A 23851-nucleotide genomic window follows, 5' to 3' on the forward strand; every position below is an offset into this window, starting at 1 on the left:
GTAGCCTACAGTTACAACATATGTAAAAAATGTCATGATTTTGCCCATAAAATGTTTTTGTGAGTAGAACAACTTTTTTACACCACTGTTTAAGCATCCTTCATATACGCAACTCAAACTTCCTTTACTAGTTCAGTTATTGGAGTAGAAAAAATGTGTGTCTGTGACAGTGGGCAAGCGATCTAGAAAAAAAAAACACTTTTTTATGATCAAAACATTGATTCTTTTCACAAAATTCATCATTAAATACAATAACAGAGGGTAACTGGTGCATATTATGGCAATGTGTCCTAAGGGTCAGTGAAGTGACGCTAATTTTTGTCCAGATCGATTATTTCAAAAATGCAATTCACACAAACCTTTTCACACCTCTTTTATGATGAGCATATTTTCAAGTCATTTTGATCATTTACTTAAAGTAAAAAATTTCATGTGGTGTCCAGAGACAAAAATCAAAGTGTCATTAAAACCTGACATTCCTGAAAAAAGAAATGTAGGCATGACTAGTGCAGCATAATCTTTTATTGTTATTTCTTAAAAGAAATAAGCAGTGAAACAATTGTGTTTTAAAATATAATTCATATTTAAAAACGTTTTTTTTTTTTCTGAGAACTTGACACAAGTGTATAAAACTAGATTTTTAGAAGATTTCTCATTTTAACACCATGGACAACCTTATTTGTCAATGACCCTTAAGTATTAAACCCCACAAATCGACCACTTGTCACAACACACAATGCATGTGTAATGGTAGCCAGCTGGTAGACAGCTGTGCAGTGTGTAAACTTCACTCCCCTGGCCTCAAGAGGCACACTAGCGACCGACACAAAAGGCTGTAGACTTTAGCCTCCTCGTTAGCGCGCCCGCCTCCCATGACGGAGATGCCGGTTCGAATCCCGCTCGGAGTGCCCATGATGACCCCTGTCCACCATCGAAAGTGGCTATAATGGGCACGCGAGTGTCAGAACTGGGCCTTGAAGCAGTGGAAGAAGGTCGGTGAGTCCCATTTTCTTTTACATCACATGTACGGCCATGTACATGTGCGCTGTTTACATGGGGAAGTGATGGCACCAGGATGCACTGTGGGAAGACAACAAGCTGGTGGAGAGAGTGTGATGCTCTGGGCAATGTTCTGCTGGGAAACCCTGGGTCCGGCCATTCATGTGGATGTCAGTTTGACACGTGACACCTACCTAAACATTGCTGCAAACAAGGTACACCCCTTCTTGTCAATGGTATTCCCTGATGGCAGTGGCCTCGTTCAGCAGGATAATGCGCCCTGCCACACTGCACATATTGTTCGGGAATGGTTTGAGGAACATGATGAAGAGTTCAAGGTGTTGCCCTGGCCTCCAAATTCCCCAGATCTCAATCCGATTGAGCATCTGTGGGATGTGATGGACCAACAAGTCTGATCCACAGCCGCTCCACCTCGCAACTTACATGACTTGAAGGATCTGCTGCTAATGTCTTGGTGCCAGATACCACAGGACACCTTCAGGGGTCTTATAGAGTCCATGCCTCTGTGGGTTAGTGCTGTTTTGGCAGCATGCGGAGGACCAACAGCATATTAGGCAGGTGGTCATAATGTTTTGGCTCATCAGTGTATGTTGAAATTAACAATAACCAATATTGATAAATGCTGTAAATGTTCTTTTCATTGTTAATTCATGTTAACTAATGTTAACAAATATTATTTTATTTTTTTAGTAAAGAATCTTAATCCTGATATCTTTTTGTTAGATTTACCCTTTTATGAGTTATCATACATTCTGAAATGTTGAGTACTGTGTTCTGTTTTTTTTTGTTTTGTTTTTTTTAATTAAGTGTGAGAATGTTATTGCTCTAGTATGAATGCCGAGACACTTGTAGTCTTTGATCACTAAACAGCTTGTCCCTTAGCAAATGTTATTTCACAGGTACTTCAAATTGCATATTATTAGTATTTTGGCCATAGAGTATGGGAGTTTTTTTCCTTTTGAGAAGACAACTGAGTAAACCCACACCTTAAAGTTCAAGTTAATGCATAAATATATAAAAGAGAGAATATAACTGCACAATTCAAAATTCAAGCATAATTATTGACCAACGTTTCAGCCTACCAGCCTTTTGCAAGCCCTGTTTTTGCCTTGTTGATTTTTGAGGCCATCTGTGTCACCTGAGTTCATGCCTGTCTGAGTGAGTGTATAGATGTCACACACACACACATATACAGCTGTGCTCAAAAGTTTGCACACCCTTGCAGAATTGGTAATATATTAACCATTTTTAAAGAGAACATGAGTGAGCAGGCAAAACACATTTCTTTTATTTCTTATGGGATTCATATTCAACTGTAGGTTATAACAGAATTGCACAATCATAAAACAAAATATGGCAACAAAGAAAAAAATGAAATGACCCCTGTTCAAAAATCTGCATAACCCTTAGTTCTTAATACTGTGTATTGCCCCCTTTAGCATCAATGACAGCGTGCAGTCTTTTGTAATAGTTGTCTATGAGGCCCCAAATTCTTGCAGGTGGTATAGCTGCCCATTCGTCATGGCAAAATGCCTCCAGGTCATGCAAAGTCTTTGGTAGTCTTGCATGAACCGTACGTTTGAGATCTCCCCAGAGTGGCTCGATGATATTAAGGTCAGGAGACTGTGATGGCCACTCCAGAACCTTCACCTTTTTCTGCTGTAACCACTGGAGGGTCAACTTGGCCTTGTGCTTAGGGTCATTGTCGTGCTGGAAAGTCCAAGAGCGTCCCATGCGCAGCTTTCGTGCAGAAGAATGCAAATTGTCCGGCAGTATTTTCTGATAACATGCAGCATTCATCTTGCCATCAATTTTCACAAGATTCCCCGTGCCTTTAGAGCTCACACACCCCCAAAACATCAGGGAGCCACCACCATGCTTCACAGTGGGGATGGTATTCTTTCACTATAGGCCTTGTTGACCCCTCTCCAAACATAGCGCTTATAGTTGTGACCATAAAGCTCTATTTTGGTCTCGTCACTCCGAATTACAGTGTGCCAGAAGCTGTGAGGTGTGTCAAGGTGTTGTCTTTTGTGGCATTGGTGCAGTAAAGGCTTCTTTCTGGTAACTCGACCATGCAGCTCATTTTTGTTCAAGTATCGTCGTATTGTGCTCTTTGAAACAACCACACCGTCTTTTTCCAAAGCAGCCTGTATTTCTCCTGAGGTTACCTGTGGGTTTTTCTTTGTATCTCGAAAAATTATTCTGGCAGTTGTGGCTGAAATCTTTCTTGGTCTACCTGACCTTGGCTTGGTATCAAGAGATCCCCGAATTTTCCACTTCTTAATAAGTGATTGAACAGTCCTGAATGGCATTTTCAAGGCTTTGGATATCTTTCTATATCCTTTTCCATCTTTATAAAGATCCATTACCTTGTTACGCAGGTCTTTTGACAGTTCTTTTCTGCTTCTCATGGCTCAGTATCTAGCCTGCTCAGTGCATCCACGTGAGAGCTAACAAACTCATTGACTATTTATACACAGACAATAATTGCAATATAAAAAGCCACAGGTGTGGGAAATTAACCTTTAATTGCCAATTAAACCTGTGTGTGTCACCTTGTGTGTCTGTAACAAGGCCAAACATTCAAGGGTATGTAAACTTTTGATCTGGGCCATTTGGGTGATTTCTGTTATCATTATGATTTAAAAAGGAGCCAAACAACTATATGATAATAAATGGCTTCATATGATCACTGTCCTTAAATAAAAGACAGTTTTTTTTGCATGATCAGTCATATTTTCAAAATCAATGCCAAAAATTTCACAATTTCTGACAGGGTATGCAAACTTTTGAGCACAACTGTACAGTATACTTGTCAATTATACAATGATATTCTAAGGCAAAGTAAAACGGTCTCTAACTTAAATAAATGTTACTGTTTAAATTATACTGAGATTTTACATTAATACTAAATGATCATGCATTAATATACCAATATTATTATTTACTGGGCAATAATAGCAAAACATCCACGTGATATCACATTTATGTAAATATGTGTTAACTGTACTGTAAATTAATGCACAAATGAAAACAGAATATCATAATGTAAAACTCTCTGAAATGAAATCATCCAAAATCTAAATTTCTCATAGTAAATGACGTCAAAACTTAAGTATCTTTCACAGTGTTATCAAGAAAAGTACTACAATTGCACAATGAAGAATCTTATCAGCCACTATACTAAACTGTTTAAAAATGGCTCTTTGCGAAGCCAGAAGTTCTTATCAGCTGCTGTGAGATTGTAAGTGAGAACTATTTTTGGAAGGTGCAAACGATAATCATGTTTAAGCTTGCATAATTCAGTTTTACACAATCTGGGCAACATGGCCTTTACAATAGGTTTGTATTGGAGAATGACAGTCTGTATTGTAAGAGGGTTTATACACTGTGCTAAGCTTCCTGTTTCCTTTCAAACCATCAATGTTTTTATCTCCCAAAAAATGTCAACACTGATATTATGTAATATGTATAATATGATAGTGGAATACCCCAGTCTAACTAAAAACAATAAAATCACATGAACTGACATTGCTGTCTGGAAAGACCATCCATCCATCCATATCATCATCATCATTCATCCATCCATACTCATCATCATTCATCCACCCATCCTCCTCATCAATATCCATCCATCCTCATCATCCATCCATCCTCCTTATCAATATCCATCCATCCATCCATACTCCATCATCATCATCCATCCATCCATCCATCTATCCATTCTCAATATCATCCATCCATCATAACCATAGATCCTCATCAATCCATCTATCCATCCATCCATCCATCCATATCATTATCATCCATCTACCTATCTGTCATCCATATCATCATCATCATCATCATCATCATCATCATCATCATCCATCCATCCATCCATCCATCTATCCATTCTCAATATCATCCATCCATCATAACCATAGATCCTCATCAATCCATCTATCCATCCATCCATCCATCCATATCATTATCATCCATCTACCTATCTGTCATCCATATCATCATCATCATCATCATCATCATCATCATCATCCATCCATCTATCCATTCTCAATATCATCCATCCATCCATCCATCCATCATAACCATAGATCCTCATCAATCCATCTATCCATCCATCCATCCATCCATCCATCCATATCATTATCATCCATCTACCTATCTGTCATCCATATCATCATCAACATTCATCCATCCATATCATCATCCATTCATCCTCATTATCCATCCATCCATCCATCATCCTTATCATCACTGATCCATCCATATCATCATCTATCATCCATCCATATTATCATCATCCATCCATCCATCCATCCATCCATCTACCTATCTATCATCCATCCATATCATCATCATCCATCCATCTATATCATCATCATGATCATCATCATCATCATCATCCATACATACATACATCTATCCATCCATATCATCATCATCCATCCATCCATCCATCTCATCATCATCATCATCCATCTATCCATTCTCAACATCATCCATCCATCCATTCATCTACCTATCATCCATATCATCATCATCACCATTCATCCTCATACATCCATATCATCATCATCATCCACCCATCCATCTACCTATCTATCATACATATCATCATCCATCCATCCATCTATCCATTCATCCATATCATCATTCATCATCCATTCATCATCCATCCATCAATCTATCTATCATCTCACTTTCTCCTCCCAAATTTCCTCATCTGTTCGTCCACTTTAACAAAAAATTTGCATTCACTTCAATCATTTTAAAATAGAAATGAATATTTTAATGACTCAGAGTTATTTCTTCCTCAAAACATCACATCTGCTCAGGAATAGTTTTTTCCACGAGTTGTGAGCGAAAGTTTGTGATTGCCTGAGTGAGCTGTCAGTCAGAGCGCGAGAAAAAAAAAAAAAAAAAAAAAAAAACAGAGGAAAAAAAAAAGAGAAAAAACTAGTGACAAGATGGCGACCAAGAACTGCTTGAACACTGGAAAACAATAGAGACAGCGCAATTGGGCAGAGTTTATTTCTTCACCGTTTGATTTCTATTTTTCGTGTCGTCCTAAACCGTGGCACGGGAGTCGGCTGCGTGTAGTTTAAGACTTTTAAAGCAGACTTGAATGAAAATCTTTGTTTTAGTGCTAGTTAGCAGGCAGGCTAAGCTACATCCGTAGCTGTAATGTAACTGAGGATCAGCTGTTAGACGCACTGCTACTTTAAAAGTTACTTTTACTACTAAACGTTCATATGAATCCTCTAACTTCGAATTTTTACGCTGGGTGGATATAATATATTTGTTTTGGTCGGTCACTTTCTTACGTTTCTTCGCTGTTTTTTCTCAAGTGCGTCTTTTCGCAAACTTTAAATGGGGCGAAAAGTCTTTTAAAAATATTTAAAAAATATATACAGAAAATAAACAGGAAAAAGCCGCGTGTTTCTTTCAAAAACACCTTTTTGTGTAATGTTATGTAATTCGAACTAAAGTTTATAAAGATAGAGATTACTTGATTAAAAGTTTTGAATTTTCTTAAACGATCCGTTGCATTATTTTAATGTCTAAACAAATGTAACTTAAAGATAACATGAATAATTTATTAGCGATGGCTAATTCTTTCATTCATAAAATCACAGTTTTTACTTCATTGTGGTTTGTGGTAGGACTCTGAGCTTGAATATTTCCACCAGTAAGTTAGATAAGAGTTTCAGTGATTTGTGTGTGTGTGTATTAGTTTGTTTAGTTTAGAGAATTACTTGGACTTTTTTTTTTAAATACAAGAGCACAAATCTCAACTATGTGCCATTTCTTTTGTTATATAAGGAGGCAGATAGTGATAAAAATGGAGGCAGTTGAGTGTGTTTTGTAAAGACACACACTCATACTCCAACACACACACTGAAGCAGAGTTGTGCTGGTATCCGGACACTCGAGTGAGTTTATAAACACGCTGTTGTTCTGGATGATGGCGGATTTCGTGGTGCCGCAGCACAGCGCGGTGATGGAGCGGCTCCGGCGGCGGATCGAGCTCTTCCGGCGGCATCACAGCAGCTGCGAGAACCGCTATGATAACACGGCCATGGAGCGGCTAGAGATGGAGAGGCAGCAGACGTTCGCCCTGCATCAGCGCTGCCTGCAAACCAAGGCCAAGCGCTCGAACAAGCACCGGCAGCCGCCGGCGGCGAGCGCGGACCCGGCGGGGCAGAGAGGCACTGGGAGCGGGGGCAGTAGCGCCGAGTTGGCGGACGGTGGCAACGGGACGCCCGGGGAGCAGAGCAGAAACAGCACGCTGATCGCGGTGAGTGCATTAGAGACGCTGGTAATTATGCAGTGCAGTTGTAGTTACAAGTCTGAGCTGGTAACTTTAAAGTTATAAGTTCGAATCCCACATGGAGTAATCCATAAACTATCACCATTGTTTCCTTTAATCAAGACAAGTATTAAGAGTACTGTGATCTACTTTGGATAAAAGCATCTGCTAAATGACAAAGTAATGAATACATGTTTAACCAAATTGCTACTCTTCAAACTTGAAACTCGGTATGGTGTATATCGTATCTGGTTATCTGGTAAATAACACTATGCAGCTGTAATGCTGCATTGCACTCAACTCAAAGTTGGATTTTCCAACTTCCTACTGGGAAAAGTGCAATGGAATGGCACATGAAGTAGGAATTCCAACTTGGAAAGTCGTGCGGAAATTTTAAACTCTGATTTCGCCGAGATGCAGGTGCGTGAGGTCTAGGGCTGCAACTAACGATTATTTTGATAATCAATCTAACGATTATTCGAACGATTATTCGAATATTCGGGCGATTATTGCAACGATTAATCAGCTCTTAACCGACTATTCAGCTTGTGCCCGAATTAAAAGGTTGTAATAAATGTGCTTACTAATAATAAAGAGGACAAAATCATCTTTTAAAAATACCTCTAAATGACATTCACTGAATTAAAGGAAAAAATCATTTTTATTAAGTTTAATTCAGTATATATATATTAAAAAAACACTGCAAAATCAAGTGTTTTGTCTTGTTTTCCATTTTAAAAAAATCAAAAAATCCTTAAAACAAGATACTTTTACCTGAGAAACAACATGTATTATATTTAGACTTGCTTTCAGAGAATGTATCTTGAATATAAGTGAATTTTGTATATAAGTGTATTTAGTGTATGTGTATTTTTTCACTTGTTTATTCATCTGCCAGTGCAGTGTATTATATTCAACATTTTTGTCCTCTGCAGTATAGCTCCTAAAGTAGATGTACTTTATTTTAAATGAGTTTTATATATTTATATTGGAAAACAAGCCAAAACAAGAACAAATCAAAAAAAGTATTTAGTTGCAGTTTAGATAATGGGTGAAAACTCCCCTCTCTCACCTTTGTGTTTACATCGATCCACCTGTAACTCTCAAAAAACAAACTCTCTCTTCTTAATAGAGCTGCATATCGCCGATTTTCTTCACGATAACACCGCAACACATATGTATTATGATTCACTTTGTGGCGAGCCATCATGTTATAATCTAGCTGCATTAAGTGTGTGCGAGGGACGAGCGTGCCCGCGCCAGAGTGTGTGCATCAGCCGGGTGCAGTTTCAATCTCTCCCCCTTTGATCGGGTCACTTCACGCGACTCATAGAAGCGGCGCTGACCGCACAGAGATATGTCAGTTTCAGAGTTTATACTTACTTACCTGAGCTGCTTTCGTATTATTTGAACTTTAATAAAGGATGATGCATTAAAGATATAATGGCGAGGTGTTTCCTTTAAAGATGCTCTGACATGCAAGTTTTGTTTCAGTGGAACGGCAGCTCCAGCTCTGCTGTATTTCACAATGGGAGTACTTCTATATTTAGTTATTTGGTATTTTTGTATAATTCCCTCATACTTTGTGATCTACATCACCTGAAGCTGTTTGGAGTGCATCTGGACTGTGAGCTGTGTAATTCTTCCTCTCCTCAGTCAGGCACGAGCTCCAGTGCTGCTCTCTTGCACCATCATTAGTTTCATATCTGATCTCATGTTACGTTAAATGAGATCAATCGACTATTCGACAATGAATGTCGACAACGTTCTGTAGGGAAGAATGGTCCAAAATCCCTTTTGAACGTTGTGCAGGTCTAATCCGCAGCTAACCTGTTTGAGGTTATAGCTGCCAAGGGAGGATTGACTATTCATTAAATCCAAAGGTTCACTTACTTTTTCCACAGCACTGTGAATGTTTAATGGGATGTGTTCAAAAAAGATGTTAGCTTAAGCACATTGTGTTTGTCTATACTTGTGACTTTGATGATGATGAGATCACATTTTATGATCAATTAATGCAGAAAACCAGCTAATTCCAAAGAGGTTCACATAATTTTTCTTGTCACTGTATCCAACCAAGTGGAATTTAAAGAACACAAGCACAGTTTTCAAGCAAAATGTTAAAAAAAAGTTTGTTTTTAATTTTTAAAACAATATGTAAACTGTTAAAAATGTATACCTATTTTGGTTGGCAAACGTTAATGGAACATGTCCATAGTGAATGTGATGCTAAAACACCTGTGTGAACTTAAGGGAAATTGGCATCATACTTCCCCATAGAATTACCTTTACACTAGATAGTTAAAAGAGGTCAAGCATAATTTGTTTGCAGATACCGTTTTATGTAACAGTGTGGTTTAGGTGTCCAAATGCCTTTTGGAGGCCACTGAAAATGTGGCTAACATTTTGTTAAGGGAGACCAGTATTTTACCTCACTGGTTTTACAAAACAAGGGCTTTGTGGCTTGCTTCCAGTGTTGTTTTCTCTAAAGTTATTGCAACAGAGCTGCTCTTAACCGAAACAGTGTCACTGAGTGCAGTGTATAATGTTGAAACCATTGCTTGCTTTACAGCAACAATCCTCAAGCTCAAGAAACTGATACTTTATGAGTGTGATTCAAACTGTAGTCCAATCCTTGTAGTTTTTGTACATTTAGGCCTTAAAACATTCCAAGAAAAGTCATGAATAGAGCTTTGCATGTTCCACAACATTGCAAGATGACAGTTTACACTGACTACGTTACATGGACACCAGAAAGTGGGTTATTGCGAGAAAACAGCGTTCTTGTTTACATGAAATGTATAAGCGGCATACTCTTTACTCCTGTATACACCGATCAGCCATAACATTAAAACCACCTGCCTAATATTGTGTAGGTCCCCCTCATGTCACCAAAACAGCACCAGCCCGCATCTCAGAATAGCATTCTGAGATGAGCAGTTACAGAAATAATCAAACCAGCCCATCTGGCACCAACAATCGTGCCACGGTCGAAATCACAGAGATCACATTTTTTCTCCATTCTGATGGTTGATGTGCAACATAGTCCACATATCAGAGCCGCAGCAGACGCGTTTGAGCTCATAACGTTAAAGTGCTCATCTGTTTCATTCTCCCTCTCTCTCCTCAACAGTTCCCTGTAACTTGTGACTGTCTTGTCTCATGAAAAAAAGGCAAATATCAATAAAACTAATATCATATACCGTCTGTAAATATGCACATATCTCGTTTAAACAAATGTAATAAACCAACCTCACACAACTTCAGCAGATCCAGCATCCTGTGGAATGCTCATAAATCTTCCTCTGAAGCACATATTGTAACAGTCTCTCCTCAACAGTTCCCTGTAACTTTTCTAATGATAAAAGGCCATCTGCAAATATGCAGATATCTCATTTAAAAAGATGTAATTCACGAACCTCATGATAACCTAGCTATTTCTTCCCGTCGAGCACTCATCTGATATCTTCCTCTGAAGTGTGTATTCTATCAGCCAGAGTGCAACTTCAAAGTAAAAGCTCATCACGTGTGCTATGAGTAAATGTCTTATTCACAATGCACTGTATGTGCAATTGGTTTGATTCTGTATTTGTTGAGAAAATGCGATTGCTAACATGGACATGCCATCCATGGTTGTTGGACTATGTGTGTACTGTTATTTCCTCCTTCCTAATATATTAACAATTTCTTCTTGTGCAAATAAATTACTAAAATTTGACGACTAAACAGAAATCAGAAGAAACTGCTGTCTGCCATTTAAAATACAATATAATTTTTTTTAGATTCTGAAAAGATGAAATTGAGTAAATATAGTGCTAAATAAGAGTGTATAAATTTTTTAGCAATTTTATGTTTATTATTTACTGTATTAAATTGTGTGATATATTGGCATTGTATCGGCCTATCGGCCAACATGCTCTCTGGATATCGGCATCGGCTAATATAAAACCCATATTGGTCGACCACAAGCAGAGATATGTTAAAAAAAAAATAAGAAAAATCTATCCATTACAAGTAGGGTTGCTCTGATACCAAAATTTACTGTTCAGCCGGTTCCCGCCGCCTCCTCGCCCGTCCTTATACTGTTATAATCACACTTGGCCATATCCAGAGGTTTTTTATTTTATTTTCAAATTGTCACATCTCATCATTTTGCTAATGACAGCATACTGTAAGATAGTACTGAAATTAGCAACAAGATGATATCGTACCATTTAAATTTTTTGGTATCGTGGTACTTCGTTTGTACCGGTAAACCGCGCAATTACAAGCTCTAAAACTGCTCCAGTGAGAAATCATTAATATCTGATTTGTTTACTGGCTTTGGCATTTTGCTGTAACACATCACTGATTATTAAGAAAATGCATGAAGATGCGGTGCCGTTATGGTTAAAATGTAATTGCTTTGATTAGTGGGAATGTGACCAACAGTAATCAGATTTAAATTGGGATCCTTACAGAATAGTGCTGAGATGAGTGTCTGATGAGATATTGATGGCACCTGGAGAACGTGCATATTTGATTGACACCGGGAGTGAGCATATTGAAGGGAGTGAAGCTGAAAGTGCTCATGATCACTCAAACAGTCTCTATCGCTCAACACAACGTCTGATTGTCACGACTCACTTTACATCACGGATACTCAGATTTGTATACGATCGCCAATCAGAGACTTAAGATAAAGATCGGCCGATTTAGATAGGTAGCCGATCGATTGGTGCACCCCTAAAATTGTTAATACCAGGATAATTTTTAACCCTGGGTGACTTTCTTCTGCTGAACACAAACAAAGTTTATTAGAAGAATATCTCAGCTCTGTAGGTCCATACAATGCAAGTGATTCTCCAAAATGAAGCTCCAAAAATCACAATGTCAGCATAAAAGTAATCCATACGACTCCAGTGGTTTAATCAATGTCTTCTGAAGAGATCCAGTTGGTTTTGGGTGAGAACAGACCAAAATATAACTCCTTTGTTCACTGTACATTTTGACAGCAGTCTCCTTGGCGATCATGATTTTAAGCGCGATTACACTTCCTAGCGCCATCTAGTGCGTTTTGCATGCGTCATCCACTAGGAAGTGTAATCGAGCTTGAAATCATGATTGTGCCTAAAGACTGCACTAGCTAGATCAAAATCCCATCAAAAGTATTGCGGCCACGGATCCAAAAATTATAAGCATGAATCAAAATAATAAGTGTGAATCCAAAAATTAAGTGCAGAAAAAAAAAAAAAAGCACAAAAATAAATAAAAAGCGCAGATCAAAATAATTAGCGCAGATCAAAAAATAACAAGCATGAATCAAAAATATAAACTCATTTAAAATATGCTGCAAAAAAAAAAAAGAATGCAAAAAAGGAAAATGAAAGCAAAGTCATCACAATTGCAAACAAAATCATGTTTTCCTTGGTTATATTACTGTTTTTTGTGCTCTCTGACAATTTCTCTCGTATTTTCATTTTTTTGTACGCTTGCGCTGTTTTATTTTTTTTATTTTTTGGATTTTCCCCCTTTTTCACCCAATTTGGAATGCCCAATTCCCAATGCGCTTTTAAGTCCTCGTGGTTGCGTAGTGATTCGCCTCAATCCGGGTGGCGGAGGATGAATCCCAGCTGCCTCCACGCCTGAGACTGCCAACCACGTATCACGTAGCTTGTTGAGTGCGTTGCCACAGAGATATAGCGCGTTCATGCCATCCAACACGGCAGCCACGCTCAACTTGCCACGCGCCCCACCGAGAACGAACCACATTATAGCGACCACGAGGATGTTACCCCATGTGACTCTACCCTCCCTAGCAACCGGGCCAATTTGGTTGCTTAGGAGACCTGGCTGGAGTCACTCAGCACGCCCTGGGATTTGAACTTGCGAACTATCGAACTCCAGGGGTGGTAGCCAGCATCTTTTGCCACTGAGCTACCCAGGCCCCCCTCGCTTACGCTGTATTGTTCTTTGCTTTTGTTTCCAAGTTCTGCGCTTGGTTTTCTGAAACTTATGAGTAGAGTTTCATGTAAATCAAGGGGTGTTTTGCATCCCTATTGGTCCACTAGTTCTTGATCGACCACTCCTCCTCTAGCCAATCATTTGAAGAGGGGAGGTGACGTCACTCCAATCCAACTCCGACGTCTGCTGCTCAATATTATATTATTTGTGGTTGATAGATACACTTTTTGAGTATTTTCTGCCAGCTCTAGGAAACAATGTGTTGTCCGAGTAGGCCATTATCATAGTCCGTTAACACATGTATCGTGTCAGCTGCATTTAGTTATCCTTTAGGAGTCTTTAGTTTAGGCATTATTTAAGACTTCCTTGTTTGTAGGTTATTGGCTGCATATAAAAAATAACAAAACAAGGCTGGGTTGGTGTGGATGTTTAATGCATGTTTTTACTAGCTGTACCAATGTAGTCACGAGTTCAGAACCCAACTTGATCCACCTTGCTGAATGTGCCATTATGTACTGATCCTACATTGGCATCGTTGGCACGGCTACATGTAGTTTATTTTTCCACGATACAGCAGCGAACTCAGAAACAAGTGACCAAGCGTCCCCATGTCAATAAATAATGCAATAAAGTTGGCTTGATGTTGGACGTTCTTTATTCACAAATAGTTGCAAATTTAGGGTCTGTCTCTAAAGATACAGCAACATTGGAGCATACATATCCAAAACATTTACAAACATTTCCATAACAGAGAGTATACAACTTCAGTAACATTTGAAGCAAATGACTTACAGGCATACAACCAACTCAAAGTGTGCATGTAGGTGTCAGCAATAATGCACACCTTTTAGATTTTTTTATATAATAAAATAAAAAAGTCCAATTATATGTAAGCATTTGTATATTCATCAGTATTGTAATAAGTTGGGATCTGGATTTTATTTAATGGAAAAGTGGATCAAGTTGGGTTCTATACTTGCGACTACATTGGTACAGCTAGTAAAAATATGCATCAAACATCCACACCAACCCAGCCTTGTTTTTGTTTTTTTGTTTTTAGATATGTAGCCAATAACCTACAAACAAGGAAGTCTTAAATAATGCCTAAACTAAAGACTCTGCTAACTAAATTCAGCTGACCCGTTACAAGTGTTAACAGACTATGATAATGGCCTACTCGGACAACACATTGTTTCCTAGAGCTGGCAGAAAATACTCAAAACAGACACAAGCAGTGTATCTATCAACCACAAATAATATAATATTGAGCAGCAGCCATCGGAGTTGCATTGGAGTGACGTCACCTCCCCTCTTCAAATGATTGTCTAGAGGAGGAGCTGTCGATCAAGAACTAGTGGAGCAAGAGGAGCGCAGAACGCCCCCTGATTTACATGAAACTCTACTCACAAGTTTTGGAAAACCAAGCGCAGAACTTGGAAACAAAAGCAAAGAAAAATACAGCATAAGCATACAAAAAAAAATGAAAGAGAACACAAAAAACAGTAATGTAACCAAGGAAAACATGATTTTGTTTGCAATTCTGATGACTTAGCTTTAATTTTTCTGTTTTTTTTTTTGTTTTTGTTTTTTTTTGCAGTATATTTTAAATGTTTATATATTTTTTTATTCATGCTTATTTTTTGATCTGTGCTAATTATTTTGATCTGCACTTATTATTTTTTGATTCAGGCTTATTATTTTGATTCACGCTTATTATTTTTGGATCCATGACCGCAATACTTTTGACGGGATTTTGATCCCATAGATGTACAGTGAAAAAAAGAGCTATGTTTTGGTCTGTTCTCACCAGAAATTGATTCGATTGCTTAAGACATGGATTAAACCATTGGAGTCATATGGATTGCTTTTGTGCTGCCTTTATGTGCTTTTTGGAGCATCAAAGTTTGGTCACCATTCACTTGCATTTTATGGACCTACAGAGCTGAAATATTCTTCTGTAAAACCTTGGTTAATGTTAATATATTTCAGGTTTATAAAATTGATTGATATAATATTGAACAAGCATGCAATCTGTGGAAATGTCTTTATCACTCAATTTAACGCATTTGTCATCACTGTTTGACATTTTTCAAGTTTTCAACCCTCACATGCTGAAAGTAAACCCACATACATTGCGTGAACGTTTTGCAACCGTACAAAATGCATTCATATTTGATGCAGCAAACTTAATTTAATTTATGATTGGATGCTTGTTGCTAAACAACTTAAAATTATAGACTGCATTCCAGGGCTTTGTAGTTAGAGGTTAAAGGGATAGTTCACCCAAAAATGAAATTTCTCTCATGATTTACTCACCCTAATGCTATCCCAGATGTGCATGACATTCTTTCTTCTGCTGAACACAGACGAAGATTTTTTTGAAGAATATTTCAGCTCTGTAGGTCCTCACAATGCAAGTGAATGGTGGCCAGAATTTTGAAGCTCCAAAAAGCTCATAAAGGTAGCATAAGACTCCAGTAGTTACATCTATATCTTCAGAAGTCATATGATAGGTGTGCGTGAGAAACAGATCAATATTTAAGTCTTTTAGTCCTATAAATTCTCTCTGCCTAGAAGGTGGCGATATACACAAAGAATGTGAATCGCCAAAAACAAAAAAAGAAGAATGTTAAAGTGGAGATTGGTAGTAAAAAAGAACTTCAATATTGAGCTGGTTCTCACCCACACTTATCATATTGCTTTAACCTCCGGATTCTTACTGGAGATTACTTTTATGCTGCCTTTATGCACTTTTGGAGCTTTAATGTTTCGGTACCTATACACTTGCATTGTATGGACGTACAGAGCTGAGAAGTTCTTCTAAAAATCAGTGTTTGTGTTCAGCAGCGAAAAAGTCATACACATCTGGAATGGCAGATTTAATTTTTGGATGAATTATTCCTTTAACTTAGGGTTCATCATAGTGCAAGTCTTTTACTTTAGTTTTATTGTAGTGCAACTCACTTGATTTGTTGCAGCAGGCTAAGTAGGTTATGTTTTGCGTTAAGAGCTGTCAAACTAGTTTTGAGTTCGTTTGGCATGAAGTCTGCAGTTTTAGAGTAAGCCATGTCAGAGTTTGCCTTTAGGAGAGTACAGCAGTCATTTTGTTGTTGCCGTGCAGGCGTGATGCTCCAAGGTTATCTAGGATGACTCAGGGCTGTTCACATTCACCCCTCCCCCTGCTCGCCCACTCCACTGACTCACGATTGTTCTCAATGCACTCGGGACAGCTGCATGTTTCAGACTTTTCTGCATGTGTGTATGACACCACACTGTACCCACACCGTCACACAGGAAGTGTTTGTACACTATCCTAGATGTATATTTCAGTTCAAGTTCACATGGAGTTTAATTTGAGTTTTTAGGGGAAGTTCTTTTTTGTTCTTCACTCAGAGCCAAAAAAAAGTTCGAAACCACTGAGCAACGATGTACGAACATTCAGACACTGGCAAAAACATTGGCTTGCCATTTATTAAGCAAAAAAACTTTGCTTGGTGCAGAACAATCTAGAATATTGTGTCAGGCACCTCTAAGCAGCCTGAACTTGTTTATAACCTTGAATCTTTGTGACACCTGGATGTGTGGGAACCAGGAAGTAATCACGTTCACCTAATCAATGATGAGTACAATCAAAGTTTTTCTAGCAACTCAGTCCACTGGCGGCCATCTTTGGAGCGTTCCCGGGAAGCTTTTCCAGTCATGATAGTGCAGCTCCTATATACTAGAATGGGGAAAGACCGAAATCTTCAAAATGATTGGTCAAGATTATGATCAAGGAACATATTTCAAATCAGCAGTAAAATCTGACAACACTGGTATCTTAAATTGATATTCTTGACCTCAGATTACAGTAAACAATTACGTATTTTCGGCTTGTATAGTTAATGCACATACACTTTCTCGAGTTGATGACAGGCGATGTCTGTATCTAAAAGGTGGTTGGCTCTTTTACCTGTAAGGCGGGACTTTCTTGATACTTCCGTTGGGTGTTCCAGTTTCTCTCATTCATTTTAATAGAAGTCTCGTCTCTGCTAAATAGTCTCTTGTACATTTCAGAAGATGCATTTTCCCTCTAAGATACATTTTTTACTCCATGTTGTCTTCTGAGATGCAATAAAACACCAAATAATTCCACAAAATTACATCAGCCTTATTGCATGAGCAACGATGGGCTCCACAGCGGTTGAGGTGACCAAGGGCTTATGCCATTCCATTTAAAGCCATTTCACAGGTTCTGCCAGTACTGGGCACTCATGCAACATAAGCAGTGATGTACATTCGAGTCCATGAGACAGAGTGAAGTTAGCAAGAGAATGGCATAAAAATTTGAACCTGGAATGCAGCCGTGGAGCTCACATGTGCCCATATGTTCAACAACAACAGATTTGGCCACTGGGGGCTGTGGTTTGAATTTCAGTAAGTACAGACCGATTTTAGCTGATTTTTTTTTTTTTTTTTTTGTCATCGATCAATAAAATTCACAAGTCTGATCGCTTCTAAAAAGTAAGGGAACACCTTAACAAAACACAATTTGCAATACCATTCATAGCCATAGCGCAAATGTAGCATGAGACTTAAATACTTAGAGTTGGTAATACTTTACCTTAGCATACATCACTCATAAATGAACAGCTGGTTTTAATTGCAACTACAGATTTTGTCTGTTCCCAAACATTAAAGTACTAATTACTGGCTACTTTAAAGGGCGTTAAACACTTAAACACAGAGCTGAGAAGTAGCTTTAACCACAAAGCATTGATGGATTGCTCTAATATTGCTCACTGTGCTTAAACGGTGCTCTCTGCCCATGAGCCAATACTGCAGCTCCCCTCCCATTCTTTTGGGGGTTGTCCATTGAAGCAGGCGGAGCATCAAAGGCAAGCAAAGCTTGAGCCGTGGAAGGGCAGGAATTCGGCACACTCCCGCACCCCTCCGCAGGCCTAGCTCTGGCTCTTTTGTTGTGGGATACACATTCATACACATGGTAATTAGACTCATGTGGCTGAGGCCTGCGGTGGAGGTGCTGCCGAGCGGGGGTGGCATGGAGACGAAGGGAAAGTAATAGATTAAGAGACACAAGTCGGCAGAAAATTACTTTGGGGAGAGCTTTAGCATGTTTGAAAGAAAGGAAGTTTTTGTGGGTGTGCCACCCGTGCAAGTCCGTCTCAGAAAAGTGAGAAAAGCATCTGTAGTCAATACAGCGAGACCAGTTTTCAGGTTCAGAAAACTGCAGTAATTTACTGCTGTGGTGTTGATTCAAATCCTTTTATTTCCAAGTTTCACTGTTAAACTAAAGGAGATGTTGGACCAAATGACAGCCTCCGTCACCATTCACCTTCATTGTATGGAAAAAATATGCAATAAAAGTAAATAGTGACTGAGGCTGTCATTCTGCCTAACATCTCATTTTATGTTCCATGAAAGAAAGTCAGTTGTATGACTTGAGAGTCAGTAAATGATGAAATCATTTTAGGGTAAACTTTCCCTTAATAGCATGCATTACATACTACTAATGCAATTTTTAAATACTATATTTTACAGAGGTTGTCGTCTTTTTTTTTTTTTTTTTTTTTTAAACAGGATGTTACTTTTTATTTGGTATAATGAGTCCAGATTTGTAGAATAATTTCTTGACCTAACAAGGAATTTTTGTAATGCTGTTACACGTCTCAGTCCTGCCTCATTAGATATAATTTATTATTTAATAAGCCAATTCATAGCACATAAAAGGAGCTATTCACCATTATTTATAAGGTTTTAACTCAAACACTCTTGAAGAGCATTCAAATGATTAAAATACCAATTTGAGTAAAGTGAAATGGGACCCATGTAGGACCATGTAGTTTCTAAAGATTGACAAAAGATTGATGAATGTTACTTTTCCTAGCTCTTGGTTTCATTAACAAAATGTGTCAGTTGCTTTTCCTTTGGGGAAAAATTTAAACACTGAGCGTCCTTTCCTGACCTGACCAAAAGTGGCAAAAATGGCCAATACTAAATGTTATCAATAAATATTTTTTTTTTTTTTACATTGGATACTTATGTAGCAAAATACAAGTGAGAAATTACATGATGCTTTACTCTTTAAATGATTTGCTTAATTGCTGATTTGACTTGTTTTATCTGTGCAGCTACAGGAGACTGTGAAGAGGAAGTTGGAGAATGCAGGTTCTCCTCTGGGCCGAGACCAGGTCAACGGTTTCAATGATGGTTACCCAACTTCTAAAAAGGCCTGCGTGGAGGACGCACTCTCTGGTCTTAACGGGGTCTCAAACGGCACTGTGCCTCCTCGCTCACCCTTGGACACCAAACATAACGTGAGTACAGACTCCATGGTGCCCAATGGGAACCACAGAGCACCTGGCTCAGAGCACAATGGAACAAGTAGAACAGATAACGGTGCCCCACGTGGTTCAGAGTTCGATTTTCGTCTGAAAGAAATGAAGCAGGAGCCAGTGGACGATATCTTGCCCTGCATACTGCCTACTGGAGGTGCGAATGGCAACAACAGCCTGTTCCCTGACCTCAACCTCAATGATCAAGACTGGAGTGAGATCATGGAAGAGTTCAACCGCTCCGTACCCTATGAGGAAATTCAAGAGCTCTTCAGTGATGGCTTTGGAGATCGCAAAGACCCTGATATCCTGTCTGGGGGTGCAACTCAGAGCTTGATGCCTCCAGATCTGGCCAGTGTGAAGACAGAGTTTTCCCCTGCCACGGCTACCTCCGCCTTCGATCAGGACTCTTGCACTGGTTCACCTCAAGTGAGACCCACCTCATCCGTGCCTCCGCTACACACCAATTCCCCTGTAACTGCCCCAGTAACCTCTACAGCCTCCTCGCCAGCACTTCCGGTGCCTCAACTTCCACAACAGCCCCCCATTCAGTCTGCTAGACCACTCCAGAATCACCTGCCTGGTCCACCCAAAGACCTTTCCCCTGCACAACAGCTGCAGCAGTTAGCGGCACGTGAACAGCAGCGAGCGCAAATACTACAAAGCCAGCAGCAGCACGTGGTTCCGAAACAACCACAACAAAAACCGCAGCAACAGCAAGCTGTAAAATTCCACCAGCAGCCCAACCACCCCTCATCCTGGCCCCAAAATGCACCCACACAAAGTCAACTGGGTGGGGCATTTAGCCTGGAGAAGCCCACAAGCCCTTCCTTGTACCCTCAAGACTTCCCCAACCCCAAGACTCTGCTCATACCGGGCCAGCAGCCCAACAAGGGCTCTCCCAAAGCAGGCACGCCAGCTGGGTACATGCAGTCCGGAGGCCACGGCAACATGCTAAGCCACGCAGCAGCTCCTAGTGGGCCACTTAGCCACCTGGCTAACCCAGGGACTCAGGCAGCCATGTTGGACTACAGTAACACTAAACCCTTGTCCCATTATGAGGCCGGAACGCCAGGGGCCCCCAGGGGCCCGCCCAACACACAGAACCAGAACAAACAGACCCAAGCCATCCTGTATTTGATGCGACACCAGCAGTTGCAGAAGCAGAGGCCGACAGGCATGAACTTCAGACCATCTCACCTACAGCATGCTCAGGTAAGACCACCTTTCTACTGCATATCCAACAAATGCTGATAATTAGTGGTTGTCTGATATGTTTTTTTTTCTTGTCTGAAGCTGATAACTAGGGATTAATATATATCTAGAGATGTGCTATAGGCCTATATACATATTAGATGTCAGCTATAAACCAATGCTACTAGAGCCTTTCACAGAACTAACTTCATTTCTCTGTCACATTTTTAGTTGGAGTGAACCTTTAAACTTGACGCATTATTATTAAAGTAGCTTGCTTCACCATGAGCGTTATTGACCGGAAAGAGAAAATCAATTATAGAAGACAGTTTATGTTAATGCCTGTCATAGCACCCCTTTTGGCAATGCTGAGAATACAACGCATGCTTGCGCTACGCTGTTAATTACGTTTTGGAACACAACGTGTAATATCAGGCTTGCGCAACTATAAGCATTTGCATTCACGTACTTGCGTAGAGGATGTTTCGATACTAAGTTGGTAACCAAATACTTTTTGTTGTCTTTTCAAACAGCTTAACTACTGATTTAGCATTTTAAACCAACTTTCTTTTGTGAAATATTTAGTTGCTAAATATTTCTTTCAAATAAATTCCTCTTAGTTTAATATTTTGTTATTTAATGCAAAGGCATTCATACATATAGTGTGACTTAAGTGTCCAAATAATATTTTGGCCCACTGTACATGCTATGAAACCAGGAGATGTTTCTGTGTCACTATAGTGGAAGCATCACACTAAACTTAGACTGAACAAGGAAGAAATTATGTATAGTATACTTTCGCAGACTTAAGGGAAGAAATTGTTTCAGGAAACAGGTTAATGATCTTTTTTGTACACACAGAGGTTTTGAATTATGATAGTCTGTTTACATGTATTTTATAGTGTGTGTGTGTTGTTGGGCTTGGAGATGTAGCTAAAAATAAATATTTTTCAGCCTTTTGACTGGGGGTGGGTAAAAATATAGATTTGTTGATGCATCGCAATCATCTTTTTAAGGATCTCGATATCGATTCTTAAATCCCAAGATCGATCTTTTATTCTGCGAAAACCTCCACTACAATGAGATTAAATCACTCACATTTGCAACCATTTCACTCACCAGTAATTTTGTAGTATAGTGGTGGAGTATTCAGTAGCAAGATCCTTTCACTGCATGTTGAGAGTAAAAGTTGTTCTGTGTAATGTGCGTCCAAAGACGAGATCCACGAGAACCATTTGTCATTGAATAATGTCTCTTTTAAAAACCTCTCTGTTCTCTACAGTCAGTTGTTGATCAAAAACAAAACAAAAATAAACATTTAATGGGATGCCCATGAGCCAATACTGGGGATCGGTATCCGATACTTGGATCCGAAACTGTGTGTTAGTCATGTTCGTTACTGTCAAGCTCAAAAAATGACATAAAAGAACCATAAAAACACAAAGTAGTTCATATGACTCATGCATTTTATTCAAAGTTACTTGAAGACGTGCAATAGCTCTGTGAATCACAAAAGGCTGTGTTTAATAAGTAAATATATAAAATGAACGTGCAGCTCCAGCGTGTCAGTGAATGGCGCTGATCTGTTTACACATACACTTGCGGCTATTTTTAGCCTTCACGTGGTGTGCAATATTTGAACGCTACTCACGAACAACATCTCAGATGTAGATGCTCAAAAGTTCAGTTCACTTATAATATGCATTTAGAATGGCACCGGAGTTGAATTTTTACCAGAATTTGAATAAGAAGCAAATTACTATACTGTGAACTTGCCTATAAACAGACACATACAGGACTTCCTGGAGAGTTCAGAATGTCAAAATAAAAGCGTGAGGGTTTAAAAGTTAAAGGTGCACGATTGAGAGATATTACCATTATAATATATTATTATTGTTATCATTTGTTTACAAATTTTAATAATATTTAAGTTGAATGGGTTCCAAAAAATAACTGTGAATGAAAAGTGAGCTGATATCTTACAACTAAATTGAACAAAAAAGAGATCTGAATCCTTTAAAGTCCAGATACAAGTTGAGAAAATTTTGCCAAAAAAGTAATCTACTGATGATCTATAATGGAATTACTGTTAATTTTGCTGCTACATTATCCAGTATACTAGTTAATAATAAAGTTGTTCTTAATAAGCTACACAGTGCATCCAGAAAGTATTCACAGCGCTTCACTTCTTACACATTTTGTTATGTTACAGCCTTATTCCAAAATGGATTAAATTCATTATTTTCCTCAATTCTACAAACAATACCCCATAATGACAACACTGAAGAAGTTTGTTTGAAATCTTTGCAAATTTATTAAAAATAAAAAACTTAAAAAAAAATAATAAAAAAAAAATCACATGTACATAAGTATTCACAGCCTTTGCTCAATACTTTGTTGAAGCACCTTTGGCACCAATTACAGCCTCAAGTCTTTTTGAGTATAATGCTACAAGCTTGGCACACCTATTTTTGGGCAGTTTCTCCCATTCTTCTTTGCAGGACCTCTCAAGCTCCAGCAGGTTGGATGGGGAGCGTCGGTGCACAGCCATTTTCAGATCTCTCCAGAGATGTTCAATCGGGTTCAAGTCTGGGCTCTGGCTGGGCCACTCAAGGACATTCACAGAGTTCTCCTGGAGCCACTTCTTTGTTATCTTGGCTGTGTGCTTGGGGTCGTTGTCCTGTTGGATGAACCTTCGCCCCAGTCTGAGGTCCAGAGCGCTCTGGAGCAGGTTTTCATCAAGGATGTCTCTGTACATTGCTGCATTCATCTTTCCCTCGATCCTGACTAGTCTCCCAGTTCCTGCTGCAGAAAAACATCCCCACAGCATGATGCTGCCACCACCATGCTTCACTGTAGGGATGGTATTGGCCAGGTGATGAGCGGTGCCTGGTTTCCTCCAGACATGATGCTTGCCATTCAGGCCAGAGAGTTCAATCTTTGTTTCTCATGGTCTGAGAGTCCTTCAGGTGGCTTTTGACAAACTCCAGGTGGGCTGTCATGTGCCTTTTACTGAGGAGTGGCTTCCGTCTGGCCACTCTAC

General features: G+C 39.1%; 1 protein-coding gene across 2 annotated transcripts in view; it reads left to right on the plus strand.

Moving 5' to 3' along the window:
* Window positions 1-5982: 5982 nt before the first annotated feature.
* The window catches only part of LOC127412836 (mastermind-like protein 1), a 35712-nt gene continuing 17843 nt past the window's right edge, over window positions 5983-23851 (plus strand). The window contains exons 1-3 of one of the 2 annotated variants that reach the window (XM_051649498.1): window positions 5983-6715; window positions 6850-7324; window positions 19411-20829. In XM_051649498.1, coding sequence (XP_051505458.1) covers window positions 6989-7324; window positions 19411-20829 — 1755 coding nt within the window. In that variant the 5' untranslated portion in view covers window positions 5983-6715; window positions 6850-6988. Of the gene's footprint in view, window positions 7325-19410; window positions 20830-23851 lie in introns of both variants that reach the window. The other variant, XM_051649497.1, reaches the window with a different exon arrangement.

This window comes from Myxocyprinus asiaticus, chromosome 22 (genome assembly GCF_019703515.2).
Source record: "Myxocyprinus asiaticus isolate MX2 ecotype Aquarium Trade chromosome 22, UBuf_Myxa_2, whole genome shotgun sequence".
NCBI lineage: Eukaryota > Metazoa > Chordata > Actinopteri > Cypriniformes > Catostomidae > Myxocyprinus > Myxocyprinus asiaticus.